Genomic DNA, 21,325 nt, shown 5'->3' with positions numbered 1-21,325 from the left:
CTTTGTGTGTGCACATCTTCTGACAGTAAGTGATTCAGAGAGGAACAGTGATGACAGTAATGACTGTTCTCACCCAAAAAAATTAATGGATGCCAGACTATTATTATTGCTGTGCCTGCAACAGAGTTTTAATGTGTACACGTGCATGCACATATGACCAACGCATGTGACCGTGAGACTGACACCCATTTTTCAGAATGACCTCAGTCAGACTCAGACCAATGTATGAATCCAGCCTCTCTCTTCGCAGTAAGTAATGGCAGGCTCAGAAACAGCCTGAATATGCATTTGTAGATATGTAGGCATAAATAAAAGATGATGTAAAACCAGAGACTAAAGAGCGAGAAGCAGAGTGAGCGAAAGGGTGGTAGAGAAAAGTAGCTGAATACTTGTTTCCCAAGAGAATCACTGAAACACAGAGACATGCTGGTGATTTTGACCTGACCTTTGAGTAAACTCTGGCATTAACAGAGTAAGGCCAGCCGGCTCTCAGTTCTATAAAACACTGGGTTTAGTCCATATACTTAAACACTTCAGCTGTTAAAGAATAATGCCGGGCAACAAACTACGTAACATTATGACATGTAAAAGTTCTACTCAGTGTGTTCAAATAAACACTCCACATAAATAGTCTATTCCCCAAAGAGCTATTAAAGGCCTTCTAGTGGTTAGTTAAAAATCAATAGAAAGCTTCTAACTTCTGGGTTGTATTCAAACACTACTTCCTGGTTTATTCTGACAGTAATGCCATTTAAACCTTCTTTATCGCCACATATCTTTCTTTTTTTCCCCCCTAGAAACCATTCAATGTGTCCCAGCATGATTGAAATTTCCTATCATACCTCACGGCAGATTAAAATACTGCACTTAGAAATATGTGTCCCAATGTGAAATTGGTACTCGAGTACAACAAATGAAAAAAAAAAAAAAAAAAAAGAGTAAAGGACATACTGTATTTTATCATTTCTTATTATCCTTCAAATGTGGCATAATAGTACGCTGTGTTGCTATGACAGACCACAGGCTTTGAGAAATGAGCAGCAACTGACTATTTTGTGTGAAATGACTGGAAATAGGCAATGATCATCTTAGTCATAGATATTTTAGTTCCTTTGTGTTACGTGTGTTGGTGAGAATATATAAAAAGCGAGGCATCACAGACACAGAGAGCTTGGTCAGATCGCCCAGCCGTCTGTGTTTCTATAATCTGTAATTGAAACCAGTGAATCACTGTAGGGAGTTAGTGTCCTGTGTTCATCTAAAGACTCATCACTGAGGGAACAGAAAGAGAAGAAAGAGGCGAGTTTATGAGTGTCTTACCAATGAGGTAGCTGTTATTAATGAGTCGACAGCAGGGTGACAGCAAGAACCAAAAAACCAATTCTCGAAAAATATATATTTACACACTTAAACAGCACTGTCTGCTTTATTAGGTACACACGTTCAACTGCCTGCTAATACAAGTCTCTAATGAGCTAATCATAGGTATGTAGATATAGTCAACAGAAATGGATGAAGTTCAAACCGAGCAACAGAATGGGAAAGAAAGGTGATTTAAGTGACTTTATATGTGGCATTATTGTGGGTGCTAGACTGGCCAGGGCTGGTCTGAGTATTTCAGAAACTGCTGATCTACTGGGATATTCCCCACAAACCTACCTCTAGGGTTTAGAGAGAATGGTCTGAAAATATCCAGTAAGTGACAGTTCTCTAGGTAAAAATGCCTTGTTGATGCCAGAGGCCAGAGGAAAATGGCCAGACTGCTTCGCACTGACAGGATGGCAAGTAAACCAAATAACCACTCATTACAAACAAGGCATGCAGAAGAGCATCTCTGAATGCAAAGCACTTCGAATAGTGAAGTAGATGGGCTACAGCAGCAGAACACCACACTTGCAGCCACTCCTGTCAGCTTAGTGCCCGAGGCTAAAATTCACACCGAAGATTGGAAAAATGTTGCCTGGTCTGATCGGTCTCAATTTCTGCTGCGACATCATTTAAACACCACAGCCTGCCTGAGTACTGTTGCTGACCATGCCCGTCACTTTATGACCACAGTGTACCCATCATCTGATGGCTGTTTCTAGCATGATAACACATCAAATGGCCTACCACGTCACCCTATCATGTCAACATGGAAAGCAATGCAAAGTCTTTGAGCGGTGTTTCTAGCACCTTGTTTAACCTGTGTCACAAAAATTAAGGCATCTGTGAAGGCAAAAAGGGGTACAAAAACAGATAATAGCAAAGTATACCTAATAAAGTGGCCAGTGAATGTATATACTGTAACTGTGTTCAGAGCTAGCTGAACACACTTACACAGTTAATCGGTTTCTTGCCCTACAACCATTCCATATTGTACCACACAGACTTTCTCAATGTCAGCTTGTCAGTGAATACTCTGAGGGCCTGACTCCATCTGACTCCTGACACACACAGGGCCTGCCACCACAAGACACACACAGACTTCTGCACTCAATTCCCCCCTTTCCTTCAGACATAGGCTGCCATGGTGACATCAGTCAGCCTGTTGGCATGATGACCCTTCCATCACCATGTCAGGTCACCTTGGCTCACCCGAGCACCCTACCGGGAGGGTTTTGCAAATGTTTAATGCGTATGTGTGTGTGCGAGGATGCTTATCTGGCACTTTTCCAAACCTTGTGGCGCTGTGCCACAACTATCCTCGCTCTACCTGGGCCGCCTGTCTTCTTCCTCTATTTCTTCTGTTACTCGGTTCATCTTTTCACAGCTTTTAATAGATGTCTGATTAGTGAGAGAAGATTTCAAACTGTTTGCACAAAGTATGCATAAAATAATATAATGTAATTATACTTATTTGTTTTTATGGGTGCTATGCGTCAGGAAAATGAATTGTGGAGTTATGAATGTGGAGTGCTTCTCAGTAAGGTTGCATAACAATACAAAGGGCAGCCATCTGCTTCACCCTGGCCCCTGGGTTAGCAACGGGACCTAATCCACTACATTGTTTGTGTATTTACGTGCATGCATAAGGGTGCGTGTGTGGGTGTGCCTGCATGTGTATGTGTGTACACCTAATCTGCCTGTGTTTTCATAGCACTCGAGTGGATAGCTGGTAATCTCACAGGGCTGGGCCTGAGTGAGATTTAATCCTTGCAGCTAGCCACCATCTCCTTTTCTCTCAGGCCTTATTCATCTATTTTCTTTCTTGTAAAGATGGTTTTGTTCTTTTTCCTCCAAATAGTTTACCTTTCATTTTTCCTAAGTGTTATTTATATCCATCATGATATTCTGTTCTTATTCTGCACTGATCTGAATCCCCATAAATGGTCTGTTTTCTTCATATATTAGAGTGGTTTTCTCTGAATATTTGTATTGTCAACATGTCAAATGTAAGAAATAGCTTCTTTTCTCTGGTTTAGATCTAGTTTATTTGGGGATTTTTGTGTAAGGACAAAAATCTAAGGTTGTCTAAGGAAGTAATGTGAAGACAGACCCTTGGACTAAGACATTTAAGTGTTGTATTTTTGGCAAAGGTTTTTGGGTGTTGGGGGCTACATACCAAACTATTTATAACTTAATCAAATCAGTTACTGATATGTTTATTGAGAATTTAAAATATTAATTTATTGTCATTGCATAAAGAACAACTAGCATAAGAGAGTTTATGAGTGCCTTACCAATGAGGTAGCTGTTAATAATGAGGCGACAACAAAATTTTAAAAACATATCAGCAATAAACTGCGATCGCTGACAATTTCTGTGACATCTCAGAGATCACATGGGCCTTTGATGACATAACCGTCCTATCAATTATAGCTAATCCCCAAGTGTAATGTGGCCTGGAGTTTCAAAGCCCCAGTAACAGTTATAAGAATGAATGAATGAATGAATGAGGTGCGTCATCAAAGCCAGCAACAACTCTCACTCTCCTCTCTCTCTCTCTCTCACACACACACACACACACACACACACACACACACACACACACACACACACACACACACACACACACACACACACACACACACACACACCCAGTATGCTAGTTACCATGGTGACCATATGACTATAATGATGTCCAGCAATGAGGGTAACCAGGTATAGAAGAAAACAGTATGCACACATGCGCGCACACTAACACACAAACAGGCGCATGCACAGTATAAAAATAACCGGCACTCCCACTCACTCACCCGCGTGTACTTCTGAATAAAGCAAGTCAAAAAAAAAAAAAAAAAAAAAAGCAGCATCTTTTTGCACTCAAGTGTGGTGTAAAGATATATCAGTGTTCATGCGTGGGGGAATGTATGCATGGATGGGTGGGTGGGGTAAAAGGAGGGTGACTGAATACAAGACAGGTGGGGGTGGGGCTGGTGGGGACGTCAGCATCGCTGTCTTGATTGGAACCTCTTGCTGTGAGATGCTGACATGCTGTCTGAACTCACCAGGTGTGCCGGCACACGCTCCCTGCTCAGTTTGCTGCTTTGTGTGTGTCTGTGTGTGTGTGGATGCATGTGCGTGTGTGTGCGTGATTATATTCAGGGACTCTGTGACAGATAATCCTTTGCATTTATCCACATATGCATTTTCCTCATTGACTAACCCATGAGCCAAGCTACAGGCAGTATATTTGTGCATTAGTCTGACAGGCCAGCCAGACTCTCTCTCTCTCTCTCTCTAACACACACACACGCACGCACACGGTGACAGCATTATACGTACACAGCCCACCAACAATGCCATCTGTGTGGGCAACCCATATGTGACATTTCTGACAGTTAGGGAGGCTTGAGATGACAGCACTCGTGCATGCACAAGACATATACACCAACACATGCAGAATTCCTCCTCCTCTCTGCTTTACAACTTATACAAAAAGACTCAGGGTCACTGATAGAAGCGCAACATTGGCAGTTAGAGGAAAGAAAGCTTTAAAGGAGGCCAAGGGAGTAGGCAGGTGGTGTTTGTACTTACTGAGCACACAACATTATGTGCAACCAGGCCTTTCTATTTCAGTATTAGGCAGAGCTACAGAATACAGACATTTAAAAAGGATTTGGGGAGATAATAATACTGATGGAAGGGAAGAAATTCATTTACAGCCTCATCGATTGAGTGAAAAGACTAGGATTAGGAATTAAAGATAGGAGAGAGGCGAGTAAGGAAAAAAACTGAGGCTTGCTCACTTTGGACTTTAGATTTAAAGTCAGAGGAAAGAAATAATAAGGTTATAAGAATAAAGATACTTAGAGAAGGAGGCTGCTATGAGGGGATGAAGATACTATAGGTGAGAAAGTGGGGAGGGAGTGATGGAGGGAAGGGGTCATTCTTGAACTCCATTTCATTAACTTCACAGCGATAAGCGAGGATATAGTAGAGACCTAGGCTAGAGAGGGAGACATGTTAACCGATGATCCCATTAGGCTGAAAAGGGGTAATACAGAGAGATGGAGGAGGAGAGAAACAGCAGGGTGACGCTGAGAGCCGCAGAGAAAATGGTGAGGGAGTTTGAGGACAGGAAGGAGGAATTGGAAAGGCAGGGTAAAAAAAAAGGAGAAGCGGATGGAAATGAGGGAGGGGGTGGAGAGAGCGAGGAAGAAGTTGATGGAAAAAACCAAAGCAAGTGGTGCAGGAAAAAGCACCTTTGAAAATGGTTGATAAAACCCATTAAAAAGACTTCAGCTCTTAGTTCAGTCTCACCAGTGTGCTGGGCTGAGAATGTGGATCCAACTCAGATATTACTGCAAGCTTGGGGAATATGGAAAACCCCTATTAAGGCAAAGCGGCCAGTGATTTTAATATGATGGGGATCATTTGCAATTTTTGGTTGGAAACATGTGAGCACTGAGGCATTCTGAAGCTATTACATGTCCAAATAAAATAATCATAGACTAATGTGGCTTGGCTTAATTAACTTGTTTTGCTAACTGGCTGAACCAATATAAATGTAGGCCATTATTTGTATTATTATAATTGGGCTAATCACTCATCCAGATTATTAACATTCAAAGAACTTTTGAAGTTAAATATTGTCTTGTCATCAGCTTCTGCTTTGCCATTGTGGATGTTGGGTTGTGCCACAATGGATAATGTGAGTTACAAGATTTAATATGCCAAATGGATTGCAATGTGATAAAGGCTTATATATTATATGATAAATTGACGAAATCAAACAGGGTTGTTTCAGATTACAGGGTGAACAGCTAATAGAGGCTTTAAACTTTCCCTGCAATACACTCCACAGCTAAATGAGGTAATATATCACTGAATAATTTGCCAAATATTTAACTGCTTGAATAACTAGATGTTAGAAAGAATAAGGGCTAGCCTTGGTAGAGTGCTTTAGAATGCTACCAATTCTACTTCTACTGAATGTAATTTCTAAAGAGAAAAGTTTAAGGTTATGATGTGGCATTGTGTAAAAAAAAATAATAAAGTGAAAGAAGAAAAAAAAACATCAATTTACTCATCAAGCTGACTATGAAGAGTAAAACTGGGTCTCCTCAGCAGTAATAAGGTTAGCCATGTCCCATGGGGACAGCATATTGAGGAGAAGAATCTGATGAAGGTTAAGCCCCAACGACCCCCACTTTAATCACTGTCATTAGCACCACAGGCAACTCCACTCTGACCCCATCACCTCAGGGCCTCAGAGATTAATCACATACAACCTATCACTGTTATATCTATGCATATGCTTGCTCACAGAGTAACAATGCGGTGTATGCGTATTCATACATGATGAACACTCCCTGCATGCGATTTGGTGTTGCAGAAATGAAATTTTACACATGCGTCCACATAAACAGAAATGGATAAAATCCACTTAAAACTGAAACTGAATAGTAGCTGTGTTTGACACGAGGAACATTTGTTTGCTCTAGCCATTAAACCGAGACGACACCCACGGGGAGACCACTAATCACTCTGTGCTTATATACCACCAACTAGATGGAGGACCCTCATCCCCAATCTCTACCAACCATGCTTAGCCTCTCCATAAGACTTCAGAGACTGCCTTGTGTGTGAGGGGCATGTAAAGGCAAGATCAACATCAGGCTGAGAGCCTGTGTGAACCCGAATAGGCCTGATGTGAGTGCTGGGAATCGGTTAATGAATCGCTCCGTAGTCTGGACACATAACTTCGGGCCCCGGGAGAGGGCCCCGGTGAGCTCTCTGTACTCATCTCTCACCTCCATGCCCTCATACATGGGACTTCTCATACGTGACATAAAAACTGCTGCAGTATAATTCACAGGGAACAAGAGCACTTCATTAAAGCGATCTTCAAATGGGGCAAGGGCAGCAGAGAGGGTCTACTCCTAAAGTCAAACAAGACAGAGGGGGGTAAATTAACTACTTCTTTTAGACGAGCAAGAAAATTAAGTACATGACGAATGAAGAGGTTTTTCTTAAAGATCAACATTCTTCTCACGATGCTGGTCTGACGTACAGTCTACAGTCTACTGTACATGTTTTAGAGAGGGAGCAGCGAGGTGTCCATGTGCAGCTCAGCCTGTTTATAGCGCGCTTAGAGCACAGAAAATGTGACTTTTAATTAAAAGGCCAGGCTGATTTAGTGTTGTACTCCGTTAGAGACAGCGATAGAAAGAGAGGGAGAGGGTGATCGGGGATGAAGTGTAAGAAGAGAGGAGACGCAGAGTAAAGCAAACACACACCCAGCCAACAGGCACATCTCTCGCTCAGGTTTAATGAGCCTGATCTAGCCTGGACCCCTTCATCGGCTGCTACGATAAACTCTGGAATAACAAATCATTACACAGGCTCAAATTATGTCCGCATGCAGGTGCGTGGAAATGTATTCACGAGTCTGTCTGTCTCTCGTTTCGCTGTATCTGTCAGTGCCGATACACAGAAACACACATACAATGAGCACCTCCAGGTAAAGGTTAGAATATTTCATAAAGTCTCATTACGGAGTGAATATAAGAGGCTGAGGTATAATGACACTGGTGAAGACAGAGTAATAAATTCAGGTCCCTTGCAAAGCTAATCAGCTCAAGTTGTACAGACGCAGTCACAAGCTTAAGGGCATCAGAAACGTGAGTGAACAACATCAAGTAATAAGGCAGTGCAGTTCTCACTTCTGTTTTATGCTGACAAACATATGAAATGCCACGCATTACAAAATCTCAGATACATAAAAAAACTTTAATGACAGATAATAAAATGTGAGAAGAGGCCACATTAAAATTACACGCACACACTTTAGTCTTATATCATTGTCCAATTACTATTAGTGTCTTCCCTTGTGGTTTGTTACATGAAGTATGAGGATACATTCAGCTCAGATCAGTCTTTACAAGCAATTACCAGCACTGGCCCATAAAGCCAACACAGGGTATGCGTCTTTCATTAGATGCACTGTGATAGCCTCGGTTCACATCAAATTAACCCATTTATGCACACACCCATGAATAGCTGTGTGTGTGTGATTTACTATTTTTAATGTTACAAATGGGGTCTTTGGTGTGTTACAGTGAGAAAGATGTGGAATCTGAGCTGGAAAAGAAGGGGAGGTGGTAATCTTATAAGAGTTAATGCATTATGCAAGGGTAATCATATATACATAGATCAAATTTCATTGTATATTAAGCCATGGCCACTATAGTGTGCAAAAATGAAAGCCTGATGTAATGTATGAGAATTTTTACATTCATGCTTGCTTGTGTGGGTTAAAATTTATGTGCATATTATGTGCAGATTGGCAGGTATATACTGCAAGGGGAGTATATGTAAAGATTTAATTGAATTCCTTCTGCTACTATGCAGGCCCACAGCACTCTGGCTTATCCAGCCCTGAATTGCAGCCAGTGAGATCTAATCATGCTGCATGAAATGAGCCCTACCTGAGGAGAATGGCAGTGCGAGGTCTGAAGGCTGCAGGGGAATACCTCCATTAGGCACAAAGCGAGGAAACGAGGGAGCAGGAAGAGGAAGGGTCAGAAAGGGAGACTGTGGCAAGACATGTACGGACAGAGTGTAATGGACACAGAAATACAAGAGAACAGGAATGAATTCTGAGGTTACAGGTGAAATGAATTTGGAGATTACAAGTGTAAGAAGGATAAGTTCAGCTTTATTATTTATCCGTTGAAATCCTCAGTAGTAATTTTAAATATTTTAAATGAAAGCTTCACAAAAGCCTTTCATTCAGTGGTTTGGTCCAAGTACTGTCATTTAAATGTTTCCCAAAAGCGATATTTTTTTTAAAATTTTATTTATATATATATATATATATATATATATATATATATATATATATATATATATATATATATATATATATATATATATATATATATATATATATATATATATATATATATATATAATACACACACACACATATATGTATATATATATATATATATATATATATATATACACACACACACACACACACACACACACACACACACACACACACACTCTCAATGTAAACTTGTACTGTCTGCACCACAGCAGACGGGTTGAAAGACTATCATATACGGACAGTAACTGTCATAACGATTATAATAATGTACCCATGAGTCATGCGGTGCCACACGCCAACCTGCATATGCCGTCAGCTTTTCTACAACACGCAGCAGTGTCTGCAGAGCCAAATGGACACGAACACACTGTTGACTACAATCATGCTCTCATTCCACACCCTATAATGCATCAAAACAGCACCGAGGATAGAAAACACAGCTGACCAATCAAAATAACAACTTATTTGGGCTTGGCCACAATCATACCCCCGGCATGTGAAATTACACATGAAGAGTGTGTGTCTGTGTTGCTATGGCTACTGACTCATCACATCATAGCAGTGAGAAGATACATGTGCAATTTACAAATATACAGACTGTATGAAACACTTTCCAACCCGTCTTCACTGACAGTTAAGTTCTTGTGAGGTGAAACGGAGGACGGGATTGAAGAGTAGAGGAACAAGCCTCCTAAATATCCTACGGGCATGAAGAAGTGTGTGTACATGTTTGTGTGTCTTCAGGCTCTGTACCAAGAGCAATCCTTCCTGCTGTGGATGCATTTCCACCATTGATGCTGTAGAAGTTCTGCAGCAGCCATTCCTGTATAACTAAAAAAAATCCACCACAGTACTGCTACACAGCACATTCCAGTCTCTGTGTGTGTGCTCGTGTTTGTGCACCATGTGCAACTGTGCATCAACGTGGTTGGTGTGCATGCTGGATTTGAATGATAATAGAGGCACTGACCCTGAGAGACGCTTTACTGCTGTGACTCTTTTTCTCACTCAGAAACTCTCTCCTTTGGCAAGGCTGTACCCCCCTTCCTCTCTGCCTCTCTCATGTTCACCCCTGTCCCATGAGTTACAGCTCTCAGACGCTGTTATGTATCGACAGAGAGCTTGTGAAATGGGAACACGCAGTGCACACTAAAGCTCCAGCAGTCAGACCAGTCTACACACTCTCACATACACACACAGTGGCATAACACACAGCAACAGCCACCGCAGAAGTAAGCTGCTCTTAGCAATGACTAAACAAAGCCAACTAGCTGGGATCGAAAGATGAAACAACCACTGACTTCATCGCTTTTTTATTTTTACAATTACCCCACAAACTGTCTAATTTGTAAAAAAAAAAAAAAAAAAAAAGTATGAAAAGGGAAGTGAGAAGTAAGGTAAGAAAGCAAAATTGCAAAACTTTAAAAAAAGATAAAGATCTGACACCAACAAAAGTCGGGCTCCTTTGAAGATATGTCTTTCATCAGTATTGAATAGATTCTATAGGGCATCTATTTACTTCGGCTGACTCAGATTTTAAGCCTGTTGAGGGAAAAATAGAGCTATTCATTTTCAACTGCAACATAAATGTGAGTTTTAGAGTTAATAATCTAATTATATGAGAATTAATTGAATATTTCCAGTCAGTTCATATGAGAACATTAACAAAGGAACAAGCAGTGCAGTGGTAATGATGCATAATAAATAGCACCTAATCTTTAGTCTAATGCTGTCCCCTATTAATTGGTGTTAAATAATAATACAGGGAGAAAGCTAAATTCTGGTTGGCGCAATGTCCAAATAGGAAAGCTTTCTGGTGGTATTAAAAGATTTATGCTGAAATACTTTTACAAACTAGCACAGTACTGCAAGGCCACAGATTTTGAGGAAAGTAGCACTGGATGAACCAACAATTTAGGCCAAAAGAGGGAAAAACACATTCAAAACACACATTAACTACAGTAGCAAAGTACTGACATTTAGCTATGCTGTCACTGAACTGTTATTTCACAGCATAGCTACTGTAATCTACATCAAGACCTTCTCACTTAACTTTTTTTTTTTTTGCATAAGCAGTATATTACTGTATAGTTTCATGTTCTCACCCAGGTACTCTGAATTCATTTTTTCTTTAACTATGAAGAGATATCAGCTTTGTCACAGTTTCCCTACTCCTTCCCCCATCATCACCATCATCAGCACCATCATGAGAACAGTGCTGCATTTAACATTTTAACAAGCACCCTGAAAATGAATACTGTCTGGACATGATTAATCCCTACAGAAGTCTCGGTCATGGCGGCCCATTTCCAGCTGAACACCGGAAACCACAACAAACAACAATCAAAGCCTACACACAAAATAACTGAAATAAACATCCCTATACTTCTAAAGTAATAATTTAACCGACTCTTTGAGCAAACCAAAGAAAAGATTGTGCAAAAATATGAAGCAGGTTGGTATATTTTTTTAACCTAAAATGTATGAGAATAATACAGTTTCTGAATTTTCCCAATAATTAGTTACACTGTACTAGACTCACTGTCATCTCAGATCAGTTTTCATCCTAATTTGTAGTCATGACAGAAGATGTGACCTGGCAGCAGGCTCAAAGCACTGACCCCGTCTCTGATCGAGTGGCAACACAAAAGAAACGGTTTGTTTTGGCCGGACAACTGTGGTACACCTGTGATCCAGGCCCATTATCAAACCAAACCTGTCCTCTTCCCTCTCTCGATAAATAACAGTCACCTTCATCTTTCACGCTGGGATAAAATGAGTTGAGCTCGCAAACATTGTGATAAGTCTCTTAAGTCCGGCCAAGTGTTAGAAGTCAGTGTCAAAGAGACAAGAAAGCAGCGCAGGTTCCCGGTTTGTGACCAGTCATGCTCATCTAACCTAATCTTATTGAGGCCTGTCTGCTTCACTTCACATGCCAAGCCACGTCTCAGGTGTTTCGTGGATGACATTGTGCTCCATATCCTAAAGAGCTGACAGCAGAGCGCGTGGTAGTGGAAACTCTGAATGCATCACAATTACCCTGCCCCTGCCATCTGGGATGCGCTTCAGTCAGTAAATGAGTGCACATTTTCATTCATGTATTTTTTTTTCTTGGAATGCAGTCCAAAGGGAGTTGCCAGCAGGTCTGCAAAAGCAAAGGCACCAGTTCGTGCAATTTAATAGTCATTCATTCAGTGTATTCATACTGGAAATTCAATTATACTTCAATAAGCAAAACTTTCCAGGCTAGCTGACTTTCTTAATGGCATAGCACCCCAGGTGAATTAGCCAACTTGGCTAAAAATAATCCTAAAATGACATGCACAACTCTTTCATTTATCTTCACACTTGATTTCCAATGTATTCATTTAGTACACAAAGGCTTTTAGTGTGCATCTGGTGATATTTGTTAGTTTGTTAAAAAGAAACTGGAAGATTCACAAAATTAAATATACCACTTAAAGCTTGCCGCAGTATAAGCATTTAAAATAATGCTACTTAACATTTGGAATCTTATAAAATTTAATTTAAAAAATCTTTAAATTCACATCCTGCATTAACGTGATGTGTGTGTTTTTAAAAACGCTGCAAAAGTCAAGGTCAGTGGCCCACTCCTCTACTTTTTAATAGATAAGGTACAGCGCGACAGACAGCATTGGAGGGGGGATGAGCGCAGAGATTCCCCCCTGATCTGAGGACAGCGTGCCAAGGCTAGCTGAGCTGACAGCAACTAAAGCCGAGGCTCCCCACATGTGCTAATCTCCCAGATTTAAATGGGAACACAGCACACAGCGCAGAGCACAGAGCAGGGCAAGCCGGTCTGATCCATGACCGTATGTCTGAGCACACGCGCGAGCACACGGCCAACACACACATACACACATGCAGCATTTCTTCAAAACAGTCGTTCACAGACTCTTTTTCCAGAGGCATGTAGCAGCGAGGCAGGGAAACAGAAACAAAGACAAGCTTGCGAAAAGCAGCGGAGGACTTTGCAGCATGACTGTTACGATGCTAACTTCAGATTGCAGCCACTTACAGAGCTAGAAAGCGAGAGGAATGAGAGCAACAGAGACAGCATGAGAGACAGTAAGAGGAGAGAGTTAGAGAGAGAGTATTCCCTTTATTTCTTCATGAGGGAAGACTGGGAACCAGCAAGAAGCAGGGAAACCATGACAACCAGACAGCCAACCTTGGCAACCAACCCGGTGTTCTCACAGTCAGAGCCAGACAGGCAGCTCAGCAAGGGTTAATCTGAACTGGGTGAGAGAGGAGAGAGAGCGCGAAAGAAAGAGAGGCTGGCTGATTAAGCCAACTGCTGTGCGCACAGACGTTTAATGCATTATAGTGTCTCCTAAATGCTCCAAGTTAACACAGAACAAAAGATGTGGCAGCTGACTTGACCGACTGAAAAGCTGACTGGCAGCATCAAACATTCACAGAGACTGCGGCTGGTGGAAGGATGTTTAAAAGCCGAACAAGACTGAACAGTGACTTTGTTTGAACAGTGCAAACAAAATCAAGTATAAATGTAACAATTTTTGCACCGTGAAAAGAAAAATGGTATGTTTCTGCTCGCATTCTCAGTGCCGCGTTGCAAAACTAGCAGTGTGAAATTCTAAATAGTGCGAGACGATAACACATTACACGAAACACAGAAGCTGAGCAGAAGTGGGGACCTCAGTGATAGAGAGAGAGATATGGACAGAGTGAACAGATATTGTTTGCGTGGGTGTGTATGTGGCCCGCTGTAACTCAGGGAAAACAGACCGTAGCATCACGTCGCCCTAACCTGATTCTCCATGCTATGTAATGTAACAGAGATGTAGTGACAGCACATGCACTGAGTTAGGTTGAAAACCAAATAGGATGTGATGGGGCCTGTCCAAAAAATACACACAATAAATAAACACCCTCATTCATGATCAGCCACAGAGATTATTCCAGCACTCCCGCTCTTTATTCACTGTCCTCCCATTTAAAGACTGAACCCTTTCCTGGTCTGGAGGTCAGCAATAGAGAGATGAAAATCAGGGAGGAGGGGAGAATAATGAAGAGAATGATCGATACTTTGCCTTAATTAATAACCTCCACTTCAGTCAGAACATTCACCACAGCTTCATGCTCTCTCGGTTCAAGGTTCTTCCTTCCCTTTGCCCCCCGCACCAGTTCTCCACCTCTTTCCTCATCATTAATCTCTGAAAATCGTTGGCTACATACATTCCTCCCAATCGATGCAATTCCACTGAGGTCTTGTCTGATTTACCACATGGCTGAATCCCTGTATGAATCTTGACTGGCCATGGGGAAGAGGGACAGAGAGGGAACGAGATGGAGCGAGGGAGATGAGAAGAGAGGGACATTAAATGACAGAGACCATCATCATTATATAACCTCAGCCAATGACGCAGACTGTGAAAAGACTACATTCTTGGTTTGAGTTACTTAAAGAACCCATAAAAATGACCAGAACATTGAAGCAACAGCCTAAATACACATTAAATATATATTTTTATCCAAAATATAACAACCTAGGTGAGACACGCACACATCTCCCATTATTTCAGATACATTTCAATACAGAGGGAGCAGGGCTTCAGCTTTAGCCAGACAGCCAAACGGCTGAGACTGAGGAGGCTTGCCTTCCTGCTCTACAGCTCTGATCCAACCTCCTAACATGAGGTGCTATCCAGCTGGGAGCAACAGAGTACAGCTTTTGGGTCAGGGCTTCTCTGACCTGAATCTTTGAACAGGCCCCTTGAAACATGGGCCTATCATCGCAGCCTTTCATTTATTTCCCCTCACTCACCAATTTTAGGTCAAACCTGGCAACTTTTTCTGGGTAATCTTGTGAACACAGGGGAGTAAGACAGTTGTGTTTGAGATTTTTGTGTTTCATTTTTTCTCCTTTTTTTTAAAAAAAATGGCAAGAAGGCTATAAGTCACCTGTAGTACGATCACCTGTTCCATTCACAAGACACACACGTGTAAGCACCCAAATGCATTTCACTTTTGTGGATTTGCTAAGTGGCTTTTCATTGACAGCATTGAACGAACATGTCCTAGTCACTTGTCATCATCAGGAATATCATGTGTTGTGAAACAGTATGGATCTATTTCACCTGACAGGAAATCTTTGGGAGTGGCCGATGATCTAAATCACCGGCTTACTAGCTATCAATCAATGCAGAATTAACGGTTGTGCATCACCATTGCACCAGGCTCCAAGAACAATCTGGGTAATGTATACATGGATGGATTTTCCTCCATTGTTCATACACAAAGATGCACAAACACACCCCAATACTGCAAACAGTGAAATCGGCAGTTAGAGTTAGAAACCAGCCAGCCCTTTGCTGACTCTAAAACAGCGAGAACAGCTAGATGCTGGCTCCAATGCCTTGTAAGCACAGGGAACCCAAAACAAGAACTCTCCAGCAGATAGATAAAAGCAGAGAGAGCTAAAGAGAGAAAGAGAACGCAAGACACAACATCACGCAGAGCTTTTTGTCAGCTGAGCAGTCAATATGAAAGTCACTGAAGCACAAATGATTTCACTCTCTAAACGTCAACCAAAGAATCAAGGAGCCTACACATCAACCTCCATCGCTTAGCCTGTCAATATCCAAGTCTAGCATAAAAAAAAAAAAAACTAAAAAAAAAAAACCTGGGATTTACGCTGGATTAGCATGCAGTGTTTTCCAGACAATAGGCCTCTATTTCACTAATCAACAGCCTTCAGGAACAAAGTAAAGGCAAAGCAAGGCAGTGTTTTCCAAAGCATTAGGGAACAGAGCGGTGATTCAGCCTGTGTTAAGTCAGTGCACTGGCAAAAACACAAATTAAACATATTCAGCTTTGTCAAACAAAGCTACAAGATTTTGAAATGCAAGAAGGCTGTGACTGCAAATCCCAGCGTGATGGAGACATTCAAGTTCTACATTTTAATAAGGGTTTTAATAAGTGTTACCTCAGTCTCTAGGCCATCGTGACACAGATTAGAGGCTCGTGAAGCTAATATAGGATATAATACAGCCTAACAGTGCATGGAGTTCAACTTAGTGTTTGACAGAAAGTAAATCTGAATGGGAATTCTGAGAGAGTAAATGCACACATACACCAAATACTAATCCAGAATCCATAATGCAAATGTTCCACCTTCTGTATCTATTGTATGTTTCTTGCCCTCATCCGGTCATCCCACAGCTACCAGAGCTGTTCATAGGATGTTTTAGGGAAGAAATCTAGTGAAAGTTGTGAAACACAGCTTCTCAGATCCTCCATAGATGCTAAAATGAGACCGCTTTGGCCCTGTAGCTAACTGCAAAGACACCACCGTGTTAGCCAAAACTTTTAGCCATTAAGAGCATGTTTTGTGTTGGGGTAAACAACACACATGTAAATAAAGGCTGAGAAAATCCAACTGAGAAGTAGCTTCAGTCAAGTTTATATCATGCATAATGATACAATCATTTGCCATGTGTCCATGTTGTTCATGCTAATTAGCCATGTGGAGGTGTTAAGGATGTTAATCCGGTGAGCGCTGTGGTGTTTAAATATTCTTCATGTAAAGTGTGAACTAGAGTTGCATCAGGATAACAGGGTTTGTCTGTCTGTCATGATCAAATCATGATGAAATTGTCATGTGTAGTTTTTCCTTAGTCTTCCCACCACCTTCCAGAATGAACAAAATCTTGGATTTTAGGCTCACTGACTACATAGAACCGCAGACACAGTGCACTGGGCAGGTTGGGCCACAACCTGGATTCCATACTTTTGATGCTTCAGCCCCGATAAGAACACTCAATATTTCAAGACTACTTCAGGTCCCATCTTACACCTGACAAAGAAATTGTCATACACATGGTCTACAAGTACTGAGTAAACACGCTTGCTCTCCTGTGACAAGGGAATATATAGAATATGCATCCCACTATTTGTACTGCATCACTGCAAAAGAGTATATGTGACTTGTTGTATGCAAGCTGCACAGTAACATGAAGGTGGAGTTTGAAAGCCAGAGCGGGACAGGAGTTAGAATGCTACCTTTGGGCCACGTGAACGTGCGAGTAAGAGCTGACGGGGCTTTGGCTGTGTAGAGGATTAGATCAGAAAGCCAACCAGAACTACTGAGGTGGCCATGTGTGTGTGTGTTTATGTGTATATGTCAGGACAGGGCCTAATCACTTAATGAACATGGAACAGCGCAATTCCTCTGAGAAGGATCGCCAGATCTACCAGAGGGCTTCCGCTTTCTCCCCTCCAATAATACCAGCCAACCATAGCCTGGGAAACCTCACAGAGGACTTTGCTCATTGGACAGTCTCAGCTGCCACTTGTGGTTAAGACCAGCCCATTGGGTGCACTCAGTTGCCAGGCCAACCCTTTCCGTGGGGCCTGGGAAAAAGATCTGACAGATTAACAAATTGTAAATGGGAGAATGGGATATTAGGCAGTGTCATTAATCTGAATAGGTTTGGCGTGGACTAGCACCACAGATGCCAATAACCAAATGAATTTTCTAACAGAGAACATGGACAAACACATAACGCTGGGCCTGGCTATTTCAGTGCATATGAGTCCTGAAATGTAATTGAAAAACCAGAGCAAAAGCATTCAAACTAAATGACTGTTATTCAATTAGAAAAATCTGTCTGACTGAAAAATGTTTTAAAAAGTAAAAACCTTTTGATAAATTCGGCCCAAATAAGTTTGATAAAAGTTATATTTTGCAAGCTGACCTGTAGCTTGCATACTACATACTAGACTTCAGAGGAGAGTACGAAATGTTCATCGAAATCTGCCCCAGCATTCACATAAATACACACTGTGCCACAGAGGATTACAGAGACAACATATGATTAAATATCCAGCCATGGAACCAGCTCTGTACCATCATAAACACACATTAGGGACTCCTGAGAGCTATTTAAAAGTGAGTGAGATGTTCCTATAAACACAAATGATAAAATAGATAGTTGTCAGGAGGATGTGAATACTGCGTTTATTATTAGGTTGTTTTGAAAATCAACTGCTGCATAAACTTTAACTACGACTAATAGATCATATGGCAATCATTATGCATCGCACTGTGCTGGTTAACAAACTTTTTTTGAATCCACCTGTGGGCGTCATGGTGTGAAACATGACTCGTTCAAATATCTTCTACAGTTAAAGAGGGATTATGAAGACATGCTCCCTTCCCCCTCAGACCCACTAATGAACAGTGAGCGCTGGTCAGGTGACTAAGTGGTCATTTTAAGAAAGCATACTGTCTGAGAGCGCGCACAAACATTTGCACATACACACAGGGTTGCTCAGCATGACCAGCTGGACGGGCTAGGGGAACTAACGCCTATTGTAGCCATTTTAGACAACAGATGGGAAGAAAAATCTACAGAGAGATAGTAAAAGAGCAGAAGAAAAAGTCCCACTCCCTCTCTCATTCTAAGTGCTGCTGAGCTTACAGAGGATGCTGCATCACTCCTGCTATTTCTGCCTACACAGGGCTGTGCCTGCCTCTCCTTTCACATGGCTCCACTGGCTGCATGTACTTGATCGCAGAGGATTCTCACCGTTCAACAGGGGGACGTACTGGACAGTGATATGCTACTGCCTTGTGGGCTACTCATCACCTAGCGTGAAATATTATGGAATCGAGACCTACTGATTGGAGAGAGCATGTGCCATGCAACTTTAGAAACTGCAGTGTCATTGCTGTCTAGGCTCAGATAAAGCATGTGACTCTTATAGGAAGCCCAGTCGCATCTCCTGGCTGGGGGTGTATGAATATACATCAGCGTGGCTCTTATTTCCCAGCTCTGTGAACAGCTCATCTGTCAAGGTGGGACATGTTACTCCGTAACGGAGGAAACCCACGTATTGCAGCCAGAGCCTATAGGAGAAACGCCTGCCTCTCCCTTGCGTGCCTGCGGACTAAGAATAGATCAATGTATCAGGCAAATCGGGATTAACGGGCGTTGTGCTCCAATCACAGAGCACACACACACGCGCACACACACACGCACACACATACAAACAGGGGAGCCAAAACACAAAAAGTTCATTTTCATTGCCCATCACACTGTCATCATTTCTGCTGCTGAACGGCTTCCACGCTGCTGCTCCTTAATTCACACACACACAGTCCAACGCCAACGCACAGCCAATAAAACAATGTAAAGCAACATCCTGTGTGAACAATGATTATGTCAGACCGCTGGCGAAATAACAACCCTCCAAATTCCCCACAAGGCTGGGCAGGTGTTTGTAACTAAGCGGTTAGTTATTTATCACCTGCAGACACCCAGCCGGCCAAATTTCAACTCGCTGCGGAGCGCTCCGAAAATAAATTGTGCAATTAAAGAGGATGCCGCGAGCAAGCTGTCCCAACTAACCTGTCTGTCCTTTTCCGAGCGTCTTCTCCAAACGGTAAGGTCCCACGTAATTGGCGTGTTGGGCACCGCTGTTGTCTTTACCGGATGATGACATGTCGAATCTGTGTGAAAATTAGACACTTTATAATAAAGCGCAGACAATTAAAGAGTCCTGGCAGGAGGTCCAAGCCGCCGTTGTCTTTCTTTTAACTCCACAGCCTCTCGTCTTCCTCTCGCTCTCTGACTCTTTTCCCTACCTCACTCGCTGTTAGAGGAGGTGAGGCTCTCTTTTTCTCTCCTCTTTTCTCCTATCGCTGCAGACGAGCCGCAAGTGCCTTGAATATCATTGTGGGTGAAAGCTGCGCTGCCGCTGTGCGTCTGTGGGAGGTGCTGCCGAGTACTCGTGGATGATTGACAGCCGATACAACCAACCAGAGCACCGGATCCCCTCCTCTGCCGCCCTGTTTCTTGTTGCTGGAGGATTTTTGCTTTTTCCAGAAGAGCTGCAGGTTGTGATCTTAAAGAGTTTAATCCCGAATGAACAGTTCATTAAAACCAAGGTAAGTACCTAATAACATTTAAAGCATAAGCCGCAAAATTTAAATGCCCCCGTGAATGAGCCCATCAACTGAAGCCTTTTTTAAAAATAAGAAATATAATGTAAATCTTCAACTTAAGCCCAAGATTTACATCTACCGTTAAGGGGCTTCTCTGATCAAGTTCATTTGAAATTCTTCAAATATTTGTATGTTTACTCTCTGTCGTGCAATAAAAACCCTTTATCCATGATTATTCAAATATGTCTCACTCTCATTCAAATACTCCACTCAAGTATGCAAATATGCTGAAAAGAAAAGCTAAAAAAAAAAACTGATTTCAAGTTTTCTCCTTGCAGGTCACAAAAGGTCACTTGCATGCGCACATCTTAAATTCAGATTTATGGTAAGCACCGAGAAGCTTTTCACCTTAGGCAGACGAATGAGATCATTTTTGCTATCTACAAAATGAAGCTGAAATATCCAAGTGAAATTAAAATTAGCGAAAGAATTGTACCCTGATTTCTACGTCTGTTGTGTTTTATGGTTTCTCACAGGCAAACCCGTGCAAGCAGTACACCGGTGTTATATTAAAGCTAGACTTAAATTCATTTGGGGTCATTCAAACACAAATTTATTTATGAATGTGCACCATGTGAGCATAATGTGGGGGAAAAATCCATAAAACAAGATTTTAGGGCTGACTTATGAGGTTCAAATTCCCTAATGACACTGAAATTAATCAAAAATAACAAAAGCAGTTGTCGCCCAGTGATTCTGGTTCTTGCAGGGTCTGAAGTCCTGAGACTGTTACACATTTGCCTTTCCCAGTCTTGTCGACAATAAAGACTGAACGAAAATGAAATGCCAAAGCTACACCGCAATTAGTCCAAACAGCATCTCTCATGAGAAAGCGTTACAGCGCTGATAAATATTTATACTGACTTTATTAACTGAGGACCTATTAATGCAGCTAAAACCACAGTGTAGGAGTTTCTTGTCTCTACCTCCCCTTCTTCCCTTTCTTTCAGTGTCCTTTCTCTCCTTTTATGCTCCTCTGTCTCTCGCAAGCGCGCATACACGCCACGCAACACACACCCACACAGCGAGTCGAGTGTGTGCAGCAGTGGGAGAGTGTGTTGGCCCTGTGA

General features: G+C 41.8%; 1 protein-coding gene across 12 annotated transcripts in view; it reads right to left on the bottom strand.

Annotated features, from left to right (window-relative positions):
* Positions 1-20,019, bottom strand: part of LOC134631552 (serine/threonine-protein kinase BRSK2) — a 175,206-nt gene extending 155,187 nt beyond the window's left edge. For 9 of the 12 annotated variants that reach the window (XR_010094412.1, XM_063479989.1, XM_063479986.2 and 6 more), the window contains exon 1: positions 19,660-20,008. Coding sequence is in view for 11 of the 12 variants with exons in the window: in XM_063479989.1 (XP_063336059.1) it covers positions 19,660-19,753 (94 nt within the window). In the remaining variant the exon portion in view is untranslated. Of the gene's footprint in view, positions 1-19,659 lie in introns of all 12 variants that reach the window. The other 3 variants (XM_063479984.2, XM_063479991.2, XM_063479995.2) reach the window with 3 other exon arrangements.
* Positions 20,020-21,325: the final 1,306 nt, after the last annotated feature.

The sequence above is a fragment of the Pelmatolapia mariae genome, linkage group LG7 (genome assembly GCF_036321145.2).
Source record: "Pelmatolapia mariae isolate MD_Pm_ZW linkage group LG7, Pm_UMD_F_2, whole genome shotgun sequence".
Lineage (NCBI taxonomy): Eukaryota > Metazoa > Chordata > Actinopteri > Cichliformes > Cichlidae > Pelmatolapia > Pelmatolapia mariae.
Note: the sequence above shows the minus strand (reverse complement) of the source record. Positions and strands in the feature narration are given on the sequence as shown.